General features: G+C 49.1%; 1 protein-coding gene across 1 annotated transcript in view; it reads left to right on the forward strand.

The window, feature by feature from the left end:
* Positions 1–18,656, forward strand: part of LOC144504029 (rac GTPase-activating protein 1-like) — a 49,971-nt gene that overhangs the window by 23,352 nt on the left and 7,963 nt on the right. The window contains exons 8-13 of the mRNA XM_078229183.1: positions 94–236; positions 2,916–3,080; positions 13,737–13,832; positions 14,415–14,613; positions 16,151–16,253; positions 16,750–16,882. Coding sequence (XP_078085309.1) covers positions 94–236; positions 2,916–3,080; positions 13,737–13,832; positions 14,415–14,613; positions 16,151–16,253; positions 16,750–16,882 — 839 coding nt within the window. The remainder of the gene's footprint in view (positions 1–93; positions 237–2,915; positions 3,081–13,736; positions 13,833–14,414; positions 14,614–16,150; positions 16,254–16,749; positions 16,883–18,656) is intronic.

The following is an 18,656-nucleotide window of genomic DNA, read 5'->3' on the forward strand; positions in this document are numbered from 1 at the left end:
AATTGCAGAGAAAGATCCACACTGTTAGTATCTGAAGTGAATCCATTGTGGTGCACTGGGAAACTCATTGACTCTGTTTACCTTCTGTTACAGAACAGATTCCAGAGAACCGCATTGTGGAAAACCGACAGACCCTCCTGACTGCCCCGGCACCTCCCGGGACACCGTCTCCCGATCCGTTCACAACCCCCCGGAAGGCAACTCAAACCAGACCACACAACTTCGTCTCCAAAACGGTAAAATGGCACACTCCGATTGGGCCGGCCTGGCTGAGATTAGGAGAGAGATAAGCCAATGTATCATCTTTATCCGAGGGAGGAGAGAGGCGGGAAATCGGGAAGCTAAGGGTCAGTCTAACGCCTGTCGTTGGGAAAATTCTAGAATCTATCAATGAGGTTCCAGAAGGATACTTGAATCATAAGCGATGAGGCAGAATCAACATTGCTACGCGGAAGAGTAATTTGATGGAATTCTCCCATCCCACCTGCCATGGGAATTGTAGCGGGCGAGGGGCGGAACGGGTCAAGATCCATCAACCTCGGGCAGGATTCTCCAGTTTTTAGGTGGGCGCGGCCGGAGAATCCCGGCGGATGAGTGAGCTTTGAGGAAGTAACAGGCAAGGTGGATAAAGGGAGTTCTGTCGATGTGGGAATCCATCTGTCCAATGCCAGGGTCTGCTGCACAGGACGAGGCTGCACGGTGCAGGGGGTGTTAAGGACATTAGGGAGGATTATTTAAACTGCCCTGATTTCCCCACTCACTACCACCTCCCCAGACAGAAAGGAGTTTCTCATTCTGATTTCCCCCTTCTGAAACGGTAGCAGATTTTCCCCAATTCTCTGAATCTCTCTCAACCAACCACAGGTGAGGTTAAATAAAAGGGTCGGTGTATTTTTACATATGCGATTTGAGGTTTGGCATCTTCAACCCCTTTTCACTTGCGTAACGGAAGAGAGTTCAGGGCACGACCAAAATAAAAACAAAGTTTGGGTTTTACGTGTGTCCAGAGTCAGAAGCGGAATGGAAGGCTTCTTGAAGTTCACTAATTGCAGAGTGATCCGTCTTTCCAGAGAGATTTCCTCAATGGGAAAAGACAGGTGCAGAGAGTTAGTCTTGGAGACGCGAGTTGCAACGTTCCAGCTGTTAGCAGGTTTGACGAGGGTCGGAGTTCTTTCTGCTGCCACCCAGCTTGAGGATAGACAGCACAGGCTGTTGCCTGGAGCCCGGTTCACTTTGGAGGTCAAACAGTAACTGCTGGAGTTCAGCTCCGCAGTGTGGCTTGGGAAGGTCATGTGACATGCCTCCCGTCACTCCTCCTTGATGTTGGATAAAGGCTGGAATCTTGGAGTCAAGATTTCCTTTTGTTCTTGGACACTGGTTTTGTGTTGGCTAAATGAGGCCCACTTATTGAAACCATTGTGTTAGAATAGTTAATGCTCAGGTCAATAGCTCCATTATTGGAGGATGAGGACTTGCAGAATGCCTTTCTAACTGACTGGGGCACACAGCTCCTCTTTAGGCTGGTACAGAGGGATCTGGTGTCCTGGTATAAGTTGGTTTTCAGATACAGCTAGTGATTAGGAAGGTAAATGAATGTTGTCTTTTATTGCAAATGGAATGGAATATTAAAGTTGAGTTGTTTTGTTTATACAGGGTGTTGGTGAGGCCACATCTGGAGTATTGTGTCTCCCTACTTGAGAAATTACATTAGAAGCAGTTCACCAAACATGCACTTAACTGGGATGGGAGGGGCAAGGGTGAGCTAGGGAGCAGGGGGCGAGGGTGAGCTAGGGAGCAGGGGGCGAGGGTGAGCTAGGGAGCAGGGGGCGAGGGTGAGCTAGGGAGCAGGGGGCGAGGGTGAGCTAGGGGGCGAGGGTGAGCTAGGGAGCAGGGGGCGAGGGTGAGCTAGGGAGCAGGGGGCGAGGGTGAGCTAGGGAGCAGGGGGCGAGGGTGAGCTAGGGAGCAGGGGGCGAGGGTGAGCTAGGGAGCAGGGGGCGAGGGTGAGCTAGGGAGCAGGGGGCGAGGGTGAGCTAGGGAGCAGGGGGCGAGGGTGAGCTAGGGAGCAGGGGGCGAGGGTGAGCTAGGGAGCAGGGGGCGAGGGTGAGCTAGGGAGCAGGGGGCGAGGGTGAGCTAGGGAGCAGGGGGCGAGGGTGAGCTAGGGAGCAGGGGGCGAGGGTGAGCTAGGGAGCAGGGGGCGAGGGTGAGCTAGGGAGCAGGGGGCGGGGGTGAGCTAGGGAGCAGGGGGCGGGGGTGAGCTAGGGAGCAGGGGGCGGGGGTGAGCTAGGGAGCAGGGGGCGGGGGTGAGCTAGGGAGCAGGGGGCGGGGGTGAGCTAGGGAGGGAAGGTTGGGGAGGCTGAGCTTGTATCCAGTGGCGAAGGTTGAGGTGATCTTATTGAAACAAATTGGATTGTGAGGGGGTCTGACAGGTTCTGGGAGGATGTTTTTCCTTGTGGGAGAGACTAGAGCTCGGGACCTCTCGTTGAAGGTGAAGGAAATTCTTTGAGGTCTGAGTATTGGTGGAGCTCTGATTGGGCCAATCAATAGAAGGCAGAGGTGGGTGGATTTGTGACTAACGAGAGTCAAAGGTTACCGGGGGTCTGGGGAATGTGGCGTTCGGGTCACAATCACCGGGGGTCTGGGGAATGTGGCGTTCAGGTCACAATCACCGGGGGTCTGGGGAATGTGGCGTTCGGGTCACAATCACCGGGGGTCTGGGGAATGTGGCGTTCGGGTCACAATTACATCAGCCGTGACCTTGTCGATGACGGAGCGGGGTCGGGGGGCAGACGGGACCTCAATTTAACATCTTGTTGTGAAATACAATCCCTGTTCAGTCTGACAGCTAATTCCACATCACCGTGCTGATTGGCTGCTGCTGCTGTGTGTCTGAGGCTGGCTTCTCTGGTGTGTCTCAGGTCATTATGCCGGAGGCGTGTGTTCCCTGTGGGAAACGGATCAGATTTGGGAGACTGGCGTTGAAGTGTCGTTGCTGCAACTTGGTGTCACACCCAGACTGTAAGGATCGATGTCCCACACTTTGTGCTCCCAATTTCACACTGACTTCTGTCAAAAATGGCCAGGTAAGGACACCAGATGGACGCGTTCCTCGCGTTGTCTCTGCAACAAGAACAACTCGCCTTTGAATCTGAAACAAAAACAGAAAATACTCAAGATTTGTCTTTTTGTCCAAGATACCTTTGTCAATTTCTCTCCTTTCCTCCAGCTCCACCCACCTGTGGTTCTCTAACACCCACCCCCCACCCACCGCAAACCCCTCCTCACCCTCACCACAACAGTACAGAAACATAGAAGATAGGAACAGGAGGAGGCCATTTGGCCCTTCGAGCCTGCTCCCCCATTCATCACCATCATGGCTGATCGTCCAACTCAATAGCCTAATCCTGCTTTCTCAAGGAACAAATACTGGGTGTCCTTGATAGGTATGTCCCTGTCAGGCAGGGAGGAAATGGCCCAGTGAGGGAACCATGGTTCACAAAAGAGGTGGAATGTCTTGTAAAAAGGAAGAGGGAAGCTTATGTAGGGATGAGGAAACAAGGTTCAGATGGCTCGATTGAGGGTTACAAGTTAGCAAGGAATGAGCTGAAAAGGGGGCTTAGGAGAGCTAGGAGGGGGCATGAGAAGTCCTTGGCGGGTCGGATCAAGGAAAACCCCAAGACTTTTTGCTCTTATGTGAGGAATAAAAGAATGACCAGGGTGAGGTTAGGGCCGGTCAAGGACAGTAGTGGGAACTTGTGTATGGAGTCAGTAGAGATAGGCGAGGTGATGAATGAATACTTTTCTTCAGTGTTCACCAAGGAGAGGGGCCATGTTTTTGAGGAAGAGAAGGTGTTACAGGCTAATAGGCTGGAGGAAGTAGACGTTCAGGGGGAGGATGTCCTGGCAGTTTTGAATAAACTGAAGGTCGATAACTGTAGCCGGATTAGGCAGGAATTGGTGGCCATTGATTGGGAGAGGCTGTTCGGGGGTAAGTCCACATCTGGCATATGGGAGTCTTTTAAGGAACAGTTGATAAGGCTGCAGGACAGGCATGTGCCTGTAAAAAGGAAAGATAGGAAAGGTAGGATTCGAGAGCCGTGGATAACCAGGGAAATTGAGGATCTGATCAAAAAGAAAAGAGAGGCGTATGTTAAGTCCAGGCAACTGAAAACAGATGGAGCTCTGGAGGAATAGAGAGAGAGTAGGAAAGAACTCAAATGGGGAGTTAGAAGGGCAAAAAGAGGTCACGAAATGTTCTTGGCAGATAGGATTAAGGAGAATCCTAAGGCATTTTATTCATATGTTAGGAACAAAAGAGTTGTCAGGGAAAAAGTTGGACCTCTCCGGGACAAAGGAAGGGAATTATGCTTAGAATCCAAGGGAATAGGGGAGATCCTAAATGAATACTTTGCATCGGTATTCACAAAGGAGAGGGACTTGTTGACTGGGAGTGTCTCAGAGGGAGGTGTTGACCCGTTAGAGAGAATCTCCATTACAAGGGAGGAAGTGTTAGGTTTTTTAGGTAACATTAAAACTGACAAATCCCCAGGGCCTGATGGCATCTATCCTCGACTGCTCAGGGAGACAAGAGATGTAATTGCTGGGCCTCTGATGGAAATCTTTGTCTCTTCATTGGACACGGGTGAGGTCCCTGAGGATTGGAGGATAGTGAATGTGGTCCCGTTATTTAAGAAGGGTAGCAGGGATAACCCGGGTAATTATAGGCCAGTGAGCTTGACGTCCGTGGGAAGTTGTTGGAGAGGATTCTTAGAGACAGGATGTATGCGCATTTAGAACGGAAGAATCTCACTAGTGACAGACAGCATGGTTTTGTAAGAGGGAGGTCGTGCCTTACAAATTTGGTGGAGTTTTTTGAGGAAGTGACAAAAACGGTTGATGAAGGAAGGGCCGTGGATGTTGTCTACATGGATTTCAGTAAAGCATTTGACAAATTTCCTCATGGCAGGTTGGTTAAGAAGGTTAAGGCTCATGGGATACAAGGAGAAGTGGCTAGATGGGTAGAGAACTGGCTTGGCCACAGGAGACAGAGGGTAGCAGTCGAAGGGTCTTTTTCCGGCTGGAGGTCTGTGACCAGTGGTGTTCCGCAGGGCTCTGTACTGGGACCTCTGCTATTTGTGATATATATAAATGATTTGGAAGAAGGTGTAACTGGTGTAATCAGCAAGTTTGCGGATGACATGAAGATGGCTGGACTTGTGGATAGCGATGAACATTGTCGGACAATACAGCAGGATATAGATAGGCTGGAAAATTGGACGGAGAAATGGCAGATGGAATTTAATCCAGATAAATGCGAAGTGATGCATTTTGGAAGAAATAATGTAGGGAGGAGTTATACAATAAATGGCGAGCCATCAGGAGTATAGAAACACAGAGGGACCTAGGTGTGCAAGTCCACAAATCCTTGAAGGTGGCAGCACAGGTGGAGAAGGTGGTGAAGAAGGCATATGGTATGCTTGCCTTTATAGGTCGGGGTATAGAGTATAAAAGCTGGTGTCTGATGTTGCAGCTGTATAGAACGCTGGTTAGGCCACATTTGGAATACTGCGTCCAGTTCTGGTCACTGCACTACCAGAAGGACGTGGAGGCATTGGAGAGAGTGCAGAGAAGGTTTACCAGGATGTTGCCTGGTATGGAGGGTCTTAGCTATGAGGAGAGATTGGGTAAACTGGGCTTGTTCTCCCTGGAAACACGGAGAATGAGGGGAGATCTAATAGAGGTGTACAAAATTATGAAGGGTATAGATAGGGTAAACAGTGGGAATCTTTTTCCCAGGTCGGAGGTGACGATCACGAGGGGTCACGGGCTCAAGGTGAGAGGGGCGAGGTATAACTCAGATATCAGAGGGACGTATTTTACACAGAGAGTGGTGGGGGCCTGGAATGCGCTGCCAAGTAGGGTGGTGGAGGCAGACACGCTGGCATCGTTTAAGACTTACCTGGATAGTCACATGAGCAGTCTGGGAATGGAGGGATACAAACGATTGGTCTAGTTGGACCAATGAGCGGCACAGGCTTGGAGGGCCGAAGGGCCTGTTTCCTGTGCTGTACTGTTCTTTGTTCTACTTTGATAAGTCCCCTGGGCCTGATGAAATATATCCTAGGATTCTATCTATCCCCTTCATCATTTTATAAACCTCGAGAAGTCTCCCCTCGGCCTCCTCCGCTCCAGAGAGAACAGGTGCAGCAGGCGGTAAAGAAGGCAAATGGTCTGTTGGCCTCCATTGCGAGAGGTTTCGAGGACAGGAGCAGGGATGTGTTGTTGCAATTATACAGGGCCTTGGTGAGGCCACACCTAGAGTATTGTGTGCAGTTTTGGTCTCCTTTTCTGAGGAAGGATGTTCTTGCTCTCGAGGGAGTGCAGAGGAGGTTTACCAGGCTGATTCCCGGTGATGGCGGGACTGATGTATGAGGAGAGATTGACTGGGTTAGAATTGTTTTCACTGGAGTTCAGACGAATGAGAGGGGGATCTCATAGAGACTTATAAAATTCTAACTGGACTAGACAGGGTAGATGCAGGGAGGATGTTCCTGTTGGTGGGGGGAGTCCAAAACCAGGGGTCACAGTCTGAGGATTAAGGATAGATCATTTAGGACGGAGATGAGAAGACATTTCTTCACCCAGAGAGTGGTGAGCCTGTGGAATTCATTACCACAGGAAGTAGTTGATGCCGAAACATTGAATGTCTTCAAGAGGCAGCTGGATACAGCACTTGGGGCGAATGGGATCAAAGATTATGGGGAGAACATAGAACAGTACAGCACAGAACAGGCCCTTTGGGCCACGATGTTGTGCCGAGCTTTATCTGAAACCAAGATCAAGCTATCCCACTCCCTACCATCCTGGTGTGCTCCATGTGCCTATCCAATAACCGCTTAAATGTTCCTAAAGTGTCTGACTCCACTATCACTGCAGGCAGTCCATTCCACACCCCAACCACTCTCTGCGTAAAGAACCTACCTCTGATATCCTTCCTGTATCTCCCACCACGAACCCTATAGTTATGCCCCCTTGTAATAGCTCCATCCACCCGAGGAAATAGTCTTTGAACGTTCACTCTATCTATCCCCTTCATCATTTTATAAACCTCTATTAAGTCTCCCCTCGGCCTCCTCCGCTCCAGAGAGAACAGCCCTAGTTCCCTCAACCTTTCCTCATAAGACCTACCCTCCAAACCAGGCAGCATCCTGGTAAATCTCCTCTGCACTCCTTCCAGCGCTTCCACATCCTTCTTATAGTGAGGTGACCAGAACTGCACACAATATTCCAAATGTGGTCTCACCAAGGTCCTGTACAGTTGCAGCATAGCCCCACGGCTCTTAAACTCCAACCCCCTGTTAATAAAAGCTAACACACTATAGGCCTTCTTCACAGCTCTATCCACTTGAGTGGCAACCTTTAGAGATCTGTGGATATGGACCCCAAGATCTCTCTGTTCCTCCACAGTCTTCAGAACCCTACCTTTGACCCTGTAATCCACATTTAAATTTGTCCTACCAAAATGAATCACCTCACATTTATCAGGGTTAAACTCCATTTGCCATTTTTCAGACCAGCTTTGCATCCTATCTATGTCTCTTTGCAGCCTACAACAGCCCTCCACCTCATCCACTACTCCACCAATCTTGGTGTCATCAGCAAATTTACTGATCCACCCTTCAGCCCCCTCCTCTAAGTCATTAATAAAAATCACAAAGAGCAGAGGACCAAGCACTGATCCCTGTGGCACTCCGCTAGCAACCTGCCTCCAGTCCGAAAATTTTCCATCCACCACCACCCTCTGTCTTCGATCAGACAGCCAGTTACCTATCCAATCGGCCAACTTTCCCTCTATCCCACACCTCCTCACTTTCATCATAAGCTGACCATGGGGGACCTTATCAAACGCCTTACTAAAATCCATGTATATGACATCAACTTCCCTACCTTCATCAACACACTTAGTTACCTCCTCAAAAAATTCTATCAAATTTGTGAGGCACGACTTGCCCTTCACGAATCCGTGCTGACTATCCTGGATGAATCCGCATCTTTCTAAATGGCCGTAAATCCCATCCCTAAGGACCTTTTCCATCAACTTACCAGCCACCGAAATAAGACTAACCGGTCTATAATTACCAGGGTCATTTCTATTCCCTTTCTTAAATGGAGGGACAACATTCGCCATTCTCCAGTCCTCTGGCACCATCCCCGTGGACAGCGAGGACCCAAAGATCAAAGCCAAAGGCTCTGCAATCTCATCCCTTGCCTCCCAAAGAATCCTAGGATATATTTCATCAGGCCCAGGGGACTTATCGACCTTCAGTTTATTCAAAACTGCCAGTACATCCTCCCTCCGAATATCTATTTCCTCCAGCCTATTAGCCTGTAACACCTTCAATGCATCCACTATTTCTAGGGCCACTTCCATAAGTACTCTGGGATGCAAATTATCAGGCCCTGGGTATTTATCCACATTCAATGCCATCAATTTTCCCAGCACCATTTCTTTACTAATATTGATCTCCCTCAGTTCTTCCCCCTCACGAAATCTTGCATTCTCCAACATTTCTGGCATCTGATTTGTGTCTTTTGTGAAGACAGAACCAAAGTATGTATTCAGTTGCTCGGCCATTTCTTTGTCCCCTATTATACATTCCCCCGTTTCTGTCTGCAGGGGACCTACATTTGTCTTCCCCAACCTCTTTCTCTTCACGTATCTATAGAAACTCTTAATGTCTGTCTTTATGTTCCCTGCAAGCTTACTTTCGTACTGTATTTTCCCCTTCTTAATCAATCCCTTGGTCCTTCTTTGCTGAATTCTAAACTGCTCCCAATCCTCAGACCTATTATTTTTCTTGGCCAATTGATATGCTTCTTCCTTAGATCTCTCTCATTTCCTTTGTAAGCCATGGATTGGCCCTCTTTTGCTCTTGTGTCAGACAGGAATAAACAGTTGCTGCAATTCCCCCATGCGTTTTTTGAATGTTTGCCATTGCCTATCCACTGTCATCCCTTTAAGTAACTCTCCCCAATCTATCAAGGCCAACTCACGCCTCATATCCTCATAGTTTCCTTTATTAAGATTCAGCATCTTAGTCTCCAAATCAACTCCTTCACTCTCCATCTTGATAAAAAGTTCTATCATGTTGTGGTCGCTCATCCCCAAGGGGTCTCGTACAGCTAGATTGGCAATGATTCCTTTCTCATTACAGTACCAGTCTAAGATGGCCTGCTCTCTGGTTGGTTCCTCCACATATTGGTCAAGAAAACCATCCCGTAAACACTCCAGGAATTCCTCCTCTACGGCATTGTGGCTAATTTGATTTGCCCAATCTATGTGCAGATTAAACTCGCCCATGATCACCGAGATTCCCTTATCACATGCATCTCTAATTTCATGTTTAATAACATTCCCAACAGCACCACTAGGGGTCTATATATGACACCCTTGGTATTTCTCAACTCCACCCACACAGACTCCATGTTGTCAGAGCGAATATCCTTTCTCACTATCGTGTTAATTTCCTCTTTAACCAGCAGTGCCACTCCACCACCTTTTCCTTTATGCCTGTCATTCCGGCCTCGGGTTGCTGTCTGTGTGGGGTTTGCGCGTTCTCCCCGTGTCTGCGTGGGTTTCCTCTGGGTGCTCCGGTTTCTTCCCACACTCCGGAGATGTGTGGGTTAGGTGGATTGGCCATGGTAAATTGACCCTTAGTGTCAGGGAGATTAGAAATCATTGAAACCCTACAGCACAGAAAGAGGCCATTCGGCCCATCGAGTCTGCACCGACCACAATCCCACCCAGGCCCTACCCCCATATCCCTACATATTTACCCACTAATCCCTCTAACCTACGCATCCCAGGACACTAAGGGCAATTTTATCATGGCCAATCAACCTGACCCGCACATCTTTGGACTGTGGGAGGAAACCGGAGCACCTGGAGGAAACCCACGCAGACACGAGGAGAATGTGCAAACTCCACACAGACAGTGACCCGAGCCGGGAATCGAACCCAGGTCCCTGGAGCTGTGAAGCAGCAGTGCTAACCACTGTGCTACCGTGCCGCCCTAGCAGGGTAAATATGTGGGGTTGCGAGGATGGGACCTGGGTGGGATTGTGGTCGGTGCAGACTCGATGGGCTGAATGGCCCCTCTCTGCACTGTAGGGATTCTATGATTCTATAAATACTAAACACCCTGGGGTATTGAATTCCCATCCCTGGTCACCCTGCAGCCATGTCTCTGTAATCCCAATTACATCGTACCCGTTTACATCTATCTGCACGATCAGTTCATCCACTTTATTGCGAATGTTCCGGGCATTAAGGCACTGAGCCTTGAAGCTTGTCTGTTTGTATCCCCCCCCTCCCTCACCACAACACTATCAATCTCATCCTATTTCCAGTTTTCATTGCCCTGACGAAGGGTCGTCCAGACTCTCCACATTGGCTCTATTCTCCCTTCACAGATGCTGTCAGACCTGCTGAGATTTTCCAGCATTTTCTGGTTTTGTCTCCAGAACCTTGATTGGATGATTATCGAACATTATTTATTTAACACTGAATAAAGCAAAATCCTGTGGGTGCCGGGAATCTGAAGTATTCAATGTAAACTCTCCTACTGACCAAACTCGGAACCTGAATTTGGTTCCCTTGTAACGTGCTGTTTTATTAACTCTTTCTCTCTCTCAGATGTTACAGGTTGGCTGAGTTTATCCAGCATTTTCTGCTTTTATTTCCCTGTTGAATACGGAGTCCGATACGGAGATATTGGGCCTGGGATAAAAGTAGACATTAAGGTGCAGGGGGAATGGGACAGTGAGGGAGAGTGGGTCTGAGTGAATTCCAGAGCTCCGGGCCAAGACTACTGAAGGTTTGGCTGCCAGTTGGAAATTCCGGATGTCCCAGAGGCCAGCGTTAGAGGAGTGTGGATATATTTGCGATGATACGGAGATTGGCCGAGTGAGGGAACCATGGTTCACAAAAGAGGTGGAATGTCTTGTGAAAAGGAAGAGGGAAGCTTATGTCGGGATGAGGAAACAAGGTTCAGATGGCTCGATTGAGGGTTACAAGTTAGCAAGGAATGAGCTGAAAAAGGGGCTTAGGAGAGCTAGGAGGGGACATGAGAAGTCCTTGGCGGGTCGGATCAAGGAAAACCCCAAGGCTTTTTACTCTTATGTGAGGAATAAAAGAATGACCAGGGTGAGGTTAGGGCCGGTCAAGGACAGTAGTGGGAACTTGTGTATGGAGTCAGTAGAGATAGGCGAGGTGATGAATGAATACTTTTCTTCAGTGTTCACCAAGGAGAGGGGCCATGTTTTTGAGGAAGAGAAGGTGTTACAGGCTAATAGGCTGGAGGAAATAGATGTTCGGAGGGAGGATGTCTTGGCAGTTTTGAATAAACTGAAGGTCGATAAGTCCCCTGGGCCTGATGAAATGTATCCTAGGATTCTTTGGGAGGCAAGGGATGAGATTGCAGAGCCTTTGGCGTTGATCTTTGGGTCCTCGCTGTCCACGGGGATGGTGCCAGAGGACTGGAGAATGGCGAATGTTGTTCCTCTGTTTAAGAAAGGGAATAGAAATGACCCTGGTAATTATAGACCGGTTAGTCTTACTTCGGTGGTTGGTAAATTGATGGAAAGGGTCCTTAGGGATGGGATTTACGACCATTTAGAAAGATGCGGATTAATCCGAGATAGTCAGCACGGATTCGTGAAGGGCAAGTCGTGCCTCACAAATTTGATAGAATTTTTTGAGGAGGTAACTAAGTGTGTTGATGAAGGTAGGGCAGTTGATGTCATATACATGGATTTTAGTAAGGCGTTTGATAAGGTCCCCCATGGTCGGCTTATGATGAAAGTGAGGAGGTGTGGGATAGAGGGAAAGTTGGCCGATTGGATAGGCAACTGGCTGTCTGACCGAAGACAGAGGGTGGTGGTCGATGGAAAATTTTCGGATTGGAGGCAGGTTGCTAGCGGTGTGCCGCAGGGATCAGTGCTTGGTCCTCTGCTCTTTGTGATTTTTATTAATGACTTAGAGGAGGGGGCTGAAGGGTGGATCAGTAAATTTGCTGATGACACCAAGATTGGTGGAGTAGTGGATGAGGTGGAGGGCTGTTGTAGGCTGCAAAGAGACATAGATAGGATGCAAAGCTGGGCTGAAAAATGGCAAATGGAGTTTAACCCTGATAAATGTGAGGTGATTCATTTTGGTAGGACAAATTTAAATGTGGATTACAGGGTCAAAGGTAGGGTTCTGAAGACTGTGGAGGAACAGAGAGATCTTGGGGTCCATATCCACAGATCTCTAAAGGTTGCCACTCAAGTGGATAGAGCTGTGAAGAAGGCCTGTAGTGTGTTAGCTTTTATTAACAGGGGGTTGGAGTTTAAGAGCCGTGGGGTTATGCTGCAACTGTACAGGACCTTGGTGAGACCACATTTGGAATATTGTGTGCAGTTCTGGTCACCTCACTATAGGAAGGATGTGGAAGCGCTGGAAGGAGTGCAGAGGAGATTTACCAGGATGCTGCCTGGTTTGGAGGGTAGGTCATATGAGGAAAGGTTGAGGGAGCTAGGGCTATTCTCTCTGGAGCGGAGGAGGCTGAGGGGAGACTTAATAGAGGTGTATAAAATGATGAAGGGGATAGATCGAGTGAACGTTCAAAGACTATTTCCTCGGGTGGATGGAGCTATTACAAGGGGGCATAACTATAGGGTTCGTGGTGGGAGATACAGGACGGATATCAGAGGTAGGTTCTTTACGCAGAGAGTGGTTGGGGTGTGGAATGGACTGCCTGCAGTGATAGTGGAGTCTGACACTTTAGAAACATTTAAGCGGTTATTGGATAGGCACATGGAGCACACCAGGATGATAGGGAGTGGGATAGCTTGATCTTGGTTTCAGATGAAGGTCGGCACAACATCGTGGGCCGAAGGGCCTGTTCTGTGCTGTACTGTTCTATGTTCTATGTTCTATGATACTGGCCTCGGGTGGGCACAGTAAGTCTCACAACACCAGGTTAAAGTCCCACAGGTTTATTTGGAATCACGAGCTTTCGGAGCACTGCTCCTTCATCAGGTGAGTGGACATATATAGACAAAGAGTCAATTACAAGATACTGTTTGGAATGCGAGTCTTCACAGGTAATCAAGTCTTAAAGGTACAGGCAATGTGAGTGGAGGGAGCGTTAAGCACAGGTTAAAGAGATGTGTATTGTCTCTCGACAAGACAGTTAGTGAAGATTTTGCAAGCCCAGGCAAGTCGTGGGGGTTACAGATAGTGTGACATGAACCCAAGATCCCGGTTGAGGCCGTCCTCATGTGCGGAACTTGGCTATCAGTCTCTGCTCAGCGACTCTGTGCTGTCCTGTGTCTTGAAGGCCGCCTTGGAGGTTGGAGTGAGGTTATGGTGATGCCAGTCTGTAATCTCTGCTTCTGACAAGGTGAGCAAATGTCTGCCTCTCCCTGCAGTCCAATCAGAGCAGAGTCATTGAGTGTAGTCATGGGAGCAGTTGGAGTGGGTTGGTCTTCATGCCATTTGGAGATGTGGGGGGGGGCGGGGGGGTGGTGGAAAGGGGGGGTGCTTCCAGGTTCAATATCCTGGCAGATTGAGGAAGCAGAAGGATTGTTAATGTCCAGGGATGTGACCCTGTGAGAGGGGCAGCCTGAGTAACAGGGTTTTGGCTGCTGTACTGAGCGGTCAGTTTGTAATTGTTAACGCTGACACTCTCTTTCAGGGAACAGTTGCTGATTTTGCTCCACTGACCAGTCCCATGATCCCATCTCTCGTCATCCATTGTATCAATGAAATTGAACAGAGGGGATTGCAGGAGGTGAGGAACTTTGTGCAGAGTGAAGTTTAGTAGAGAGTGGTGTCTGTGTGTGTGTGTGTGTGTCTGTGTGTGTGTGTGTCTGTCTGTCTGTGTGTGCGCGCGCTGTATCCTCCTCCCTGGTTCCAGTTGCTTTGTGTTGAGCAGGCCCAGGGTGCTGGAAGCAGATTTGCTGAGTGTGTGATTGGGGTGTGTTGGGCTGCGGTGTGATTGGTTGGGCTGCGGTGTGATTGGTTGGGCTGCGGTGTGATTGGTTGGGCTGCGGTGTGATTGGTTGGGCTGCGGTGTGATTGGTTGGGCTGCGGTGTGGTTGGTTGGGCTGCGGTGTGGTTGGTTGGGCTGCGGTGTGGTTGGTTGGGCTGCGGTGTGATTGGTTGGGCTGCGGTGTGATTGGTTGGGCTGCGGTGTGATTGGTTGGGCTGCGGTGTGATTGGTTGGGCTGCGGTGTGATTGGTTGGGCTGCGGTGTGTTGGGCTGCGGTGTGATTGGTTGGGCTGCGGTGTGTTGGGCTGCGGTGTGATTGGTTGGGCTGCGGTGTGTTGGGCTGGTCCGTTGTTCTGACACTGTCTCTCTCTCTCCTCCCAGCCTGGGATTTACCGGGTACCGGGTGGTGAGCGGATTGTGAGGGAGCTGAAAGAGAATTATGTGCGAGGAAAGGGTCTCCCGTTGCTGAGTCGAGTCTCCAACATCCACGTGGTTTGTGGGTTACTGAAAGACTTCCTCCGTAAACTGAAAGAACCTCTGGTCACCTTCAAGCTCCACTCGATGTTCATGGCATTGATGGGTAAGGCAGTCTGCCCAAGTGGGGGCAGGTGGGTGGGGAGCTCTGTCCATCCAGGGGGCAGCTTCCTATCGTCTGTGTTCTGTAAAATTCTGGACACACAGATTGGATTTTATTCCTCATGTTGGATCCTTCCTGGATGTTTATGGGATTAACACCACAGAAACAGGCCTTTTTGTCTATTTGTTCTGTGCTGGTGTTGTGCCTCCTAGTCTATATCCCTCGTCGTTATCCAGATTCTGTTTAAATCCAGCTGCACTATTTGGTGTAAAAGGTCTTTAAGGAATCGCAGCCTGACATCACAGGGAAATGTCATGTGATCCAGTCTCAGTCTCACTTTAGCTGTGGGCAGAGCATGCGCACACAGCTCTGCTGCTGATGTCCACAAGTGTTTTTACATTTGGATAAATATTCCCATGTGCCTAAATTTACCCAATCGCTAATGAGTGATTTATATCTGGATAAACGAATGACACTATTTGCCTCACCATTTCCCTGCCCCGGCCAAGTGAAACACCATCTCTGTTTAAAACATTCTTGTCATTTTAAAAACCTCCATCAGGTCCTCCCTCAGTCTTCCCTTGGTCCCTGTGACCAGGTTGGATTTCCAACCCTTCCCGACGGTTGGAATCTCTCTGCTCTGATATTCTTTCCAATCCAGCCCCATGACCCCCATCCTTCTGTTTAATGTAGAGAAATGTTCACTGCTCCAAGTCTGTTCTAATCAAAGTGTGAAACAAACTTAACTGGGTTTGTTTCTGTCTCTTTAATCATAGTTTACAGCACAGAAAGTGACCACTCGGCCTGTCGGGTTGGTACTAGCTCGGCTGATAAACAGGCCACCCAGCCTAGTTGCACTTTCCCACAGGAACTGTGCTCTCACCATCTATTGGTCCATTGGCTGCGATCAAAGCCTTGGTTACTGGCAACGGGAGTTAATCAGAGGATTGGAAATGTGAGAATTTCTTGATAAAACCATTGCCAGTTTCGTTAAAACACTTAAGGTGGGAAATTTAGTTTGATTTTCTTTAATTTGAATTCACTGAGTGATGCTCCCTCAGTAATAATGTGCGGGGTGGGGGTGGGGGTACATGCCAGCCAGGGATGGCGTGCAGGGTAAATACCAGCGATGAATATCCCACTGGTGTTGGTGATGATTTTAATTTGGGAATGTTTGTATTCGAACACACACATCTCTGATTTTGTCCAGACGAGAGATACCCAATGGGATACCAAGACCTATAGGGAAGGAAGCTTCGACCAGTCCAAGTCTCTGACTCCAGTCCCAGGCCAATGCGGTCACACCCCTCGGTTGGTTGCCTTGGCAACATCACCTGCCATCATCGTGGTGAAATGCAGGCTGGCTTTCTGGCTCTTCAAGAACGAGAGCTGTCGTGAATCCCGGCTCTCTGTGCTAAAGATATTCCCAGTGTGCAGCGAGGCAGGAGTTCAGGAATGCTGAGAGTCCTGTATATCTCTGCCAGCTGTGTGAGGTTCCAGCCTGGGTTTGTATTGTCTCTCTCTCTCTCTCTCTCTGTAGACCTCCCAGATGATCAGAGTATCAGGAACCTGAGTCAGACTGTGCACAGCCTGCCCCGAGCTAACCGAGACACACTGGCCTTCCTCATCATCCACCTTCAGAGGTAAGGCCCTCGGATCACAAGCTGGTTGGATGCTCGCAACGTCCTCCAACCACACCAAGGTTCACGTCCTCGTTGGGTTTTGCAATTTGTCTTTCTACGTAACAGCAAAGCATCTTGGTCCTTGCGTGCAGCATAGGAAATATTTCAGCAGAGTTTTACACAGCAAGATCCCACAAGCAGAAATGGAACGAATAGGCCACTATGTTGGGTTGACGGTGAATTGTGCCATTGGATTCTCAACCTGTACCAGAGGAGCAGGCAGGATCTGGACTGAGCGTGGCACTGGGGGGCTGCTGTTTGAGGGTGCTGTGGCTGGGGAGGGGGGGGGGTGGGGGGTGGGGGGCTGCTGGGGGTGCTGTGGTCGGGGTGGTCCCAGGTTGAGTTCTGTGCCAGTGCCTGGAACCTGTTTAGCAGGTGTTCAGGTTGTAAGGCCTAGTTTGGGGTTTTGTCAGTGAGGAGGTGGAGGGAGTGATGATTTCTGTCTATCCCCTGCCAGGGTGATGGTGAGTCCCGAGTGTCGAATGGATAAACATAGCATTGCCAGGATCTTTGGTCCGACCATCGTGGGTCACTCCAACCCCAACCCAAACCCGCTGGAGGTCTTCGAGGACACAAAACGTCAGCCAAAGGTTAGTGTCCAATCCTCGGGACTATGATTGGTGGAGGGGCTGGTTCTAGGGTTTGAGTGTCCTATTGCAGGACGGCATGGACAAGTTGGGCCGAAAGGCCTGTTTCCATGCTGTAAACCTCTGTGACTCTATTCCAGATAGTTTGGAGCTTTGGGAGGGAGGGAATGAGATGGAAAAGTTCAAGCAACTGAAGGCGGAATGGTAAGGATATAGAATGAAGCAGCATGGGGGAGGCTATTCAGCCCATCCTGCCTGTGCTGGCTCAATGAAAGCCATACGGAGAGGCAGTGCTGTAGTGGCATTGTCACTGGATTAGTAATCTGGAGATCCAGGTTCATATCCCACCGCAGTAGATAATGAAAACAAACCCACCTGGTTCATTAATGTCCTTTAGGGAAGGAAATCTGCCATCCTTACCCAGTCTGGTCTACATGTGACTCCAGAGCTCAGCAATGTGACTGACACTTTAACTGCCCGTCTGGAATGGCCGAGCGACACGCAGTTCAAGGGCGATGCATGATGGGTAATAAATGCTGGCCCAGCCAGTGACACCCATGTCCCCCTAATCAAATAAAAAAATAACCTGACCTTTCCCCATAGGCCTGAGAATTCTCCTGTTGATTTATTGAATCTGCTTCCACACTTTCAGCAAATTGCAAAAACTCTGCATCTTTTTAATAAAGATAAAAATCTACTCATCACCACTTTTGTTAATTTAAATCTGCTGGTTACTGACTCTCTTGTCACTGTAAACTCTCTCTCCTTATTTACTCTATCACAACACCGCGATTAAATCTCCCTTTAACCGTCTCTGCTCCAAGGGGAACAATCCCAGCTTCTCCAGTCTCTCCACATTGAGGGAAGTCCCTCATCCCTGGGAACATTTGTAAATCTCCCCGAGGGAAGCCCCGTGGTGGGGCCACAATGGGCCGTGTGGAAAGACTGCACTCCGATCACTGGGATTGTCAACTACTCTCTCAGGAGACTAAGGAAATTTGGCATCTCCGCTACAACTCTCTCCAACTCTCTCAGATGCACCACAGAAAGCATTCTTTCTGGTTGTATCACAGCTTGGTCTGGGCTCCTGCTCAGCCCAAGACTGCAAGGAACTATAAGAGGTCGTGAATGTAGCCCAATCCATCACGCAAACCAGCCTCCCACCCATTGACTCTGTCTACACTTCGAGCTGCCTCGGAAAAAAAGCAGCCAACATAATTAAGGACCCCACGCACCCCGGACATTCTCTCTTCCACCTTCTTCCGTCGGGAAAAAGATACAAAAGTCTGAGGTCAGGTACCAACCGACTCAAGAACAGCTTCTTCCCTGCTGCTGTCAGACTTTTGAATTGACTTACCTCGCATTAAGTTGAACTTTCTCTGCACCCTAGCTATGACTGTAACACTACATTCTGCACTCTCTTCTTCTCTATGAACGGTATGCTTTGTCTGTATGGCGCACAAGAAACAATACTTTTCACTGTATGTTAATACATGTGACAAATCAAATCAACACAGTGAGGGGGTGATGTTGCCTCTCTGGAGGGTGTGTCAGAGCGGATCTGATCGGAGGTTGGGAAGAGCACGAACGATTTGGGGAGTGGGGAGAAGGGACAGCCGAGTGTCTCCAATATCCGTGACGGATACACTGAAATCTGCCTGTGATTTTTGGATTTTTTTGTTGTTTAATCCAATGGCAAACACACACTGGTACAGAACGTTGCCTCGGTGAACTGGTGAGTCATTACAGTAACCCATTTACACACTATTCCCAAAGT

The sequence above is a fragment of the Mustelus asterias genome, chromosome 14, assembly GCF_964213995.1.
Source record: "Mustelus asterias chromosome 14, sMusAst1.hap1.1, whole genome shotgun sequence".
NCBI lineage: Eukaryota > Metazoa > Chordata > Chondrichthyes > Carcharhiniformes > Triakidae > Mustelus > Mustelus asterias.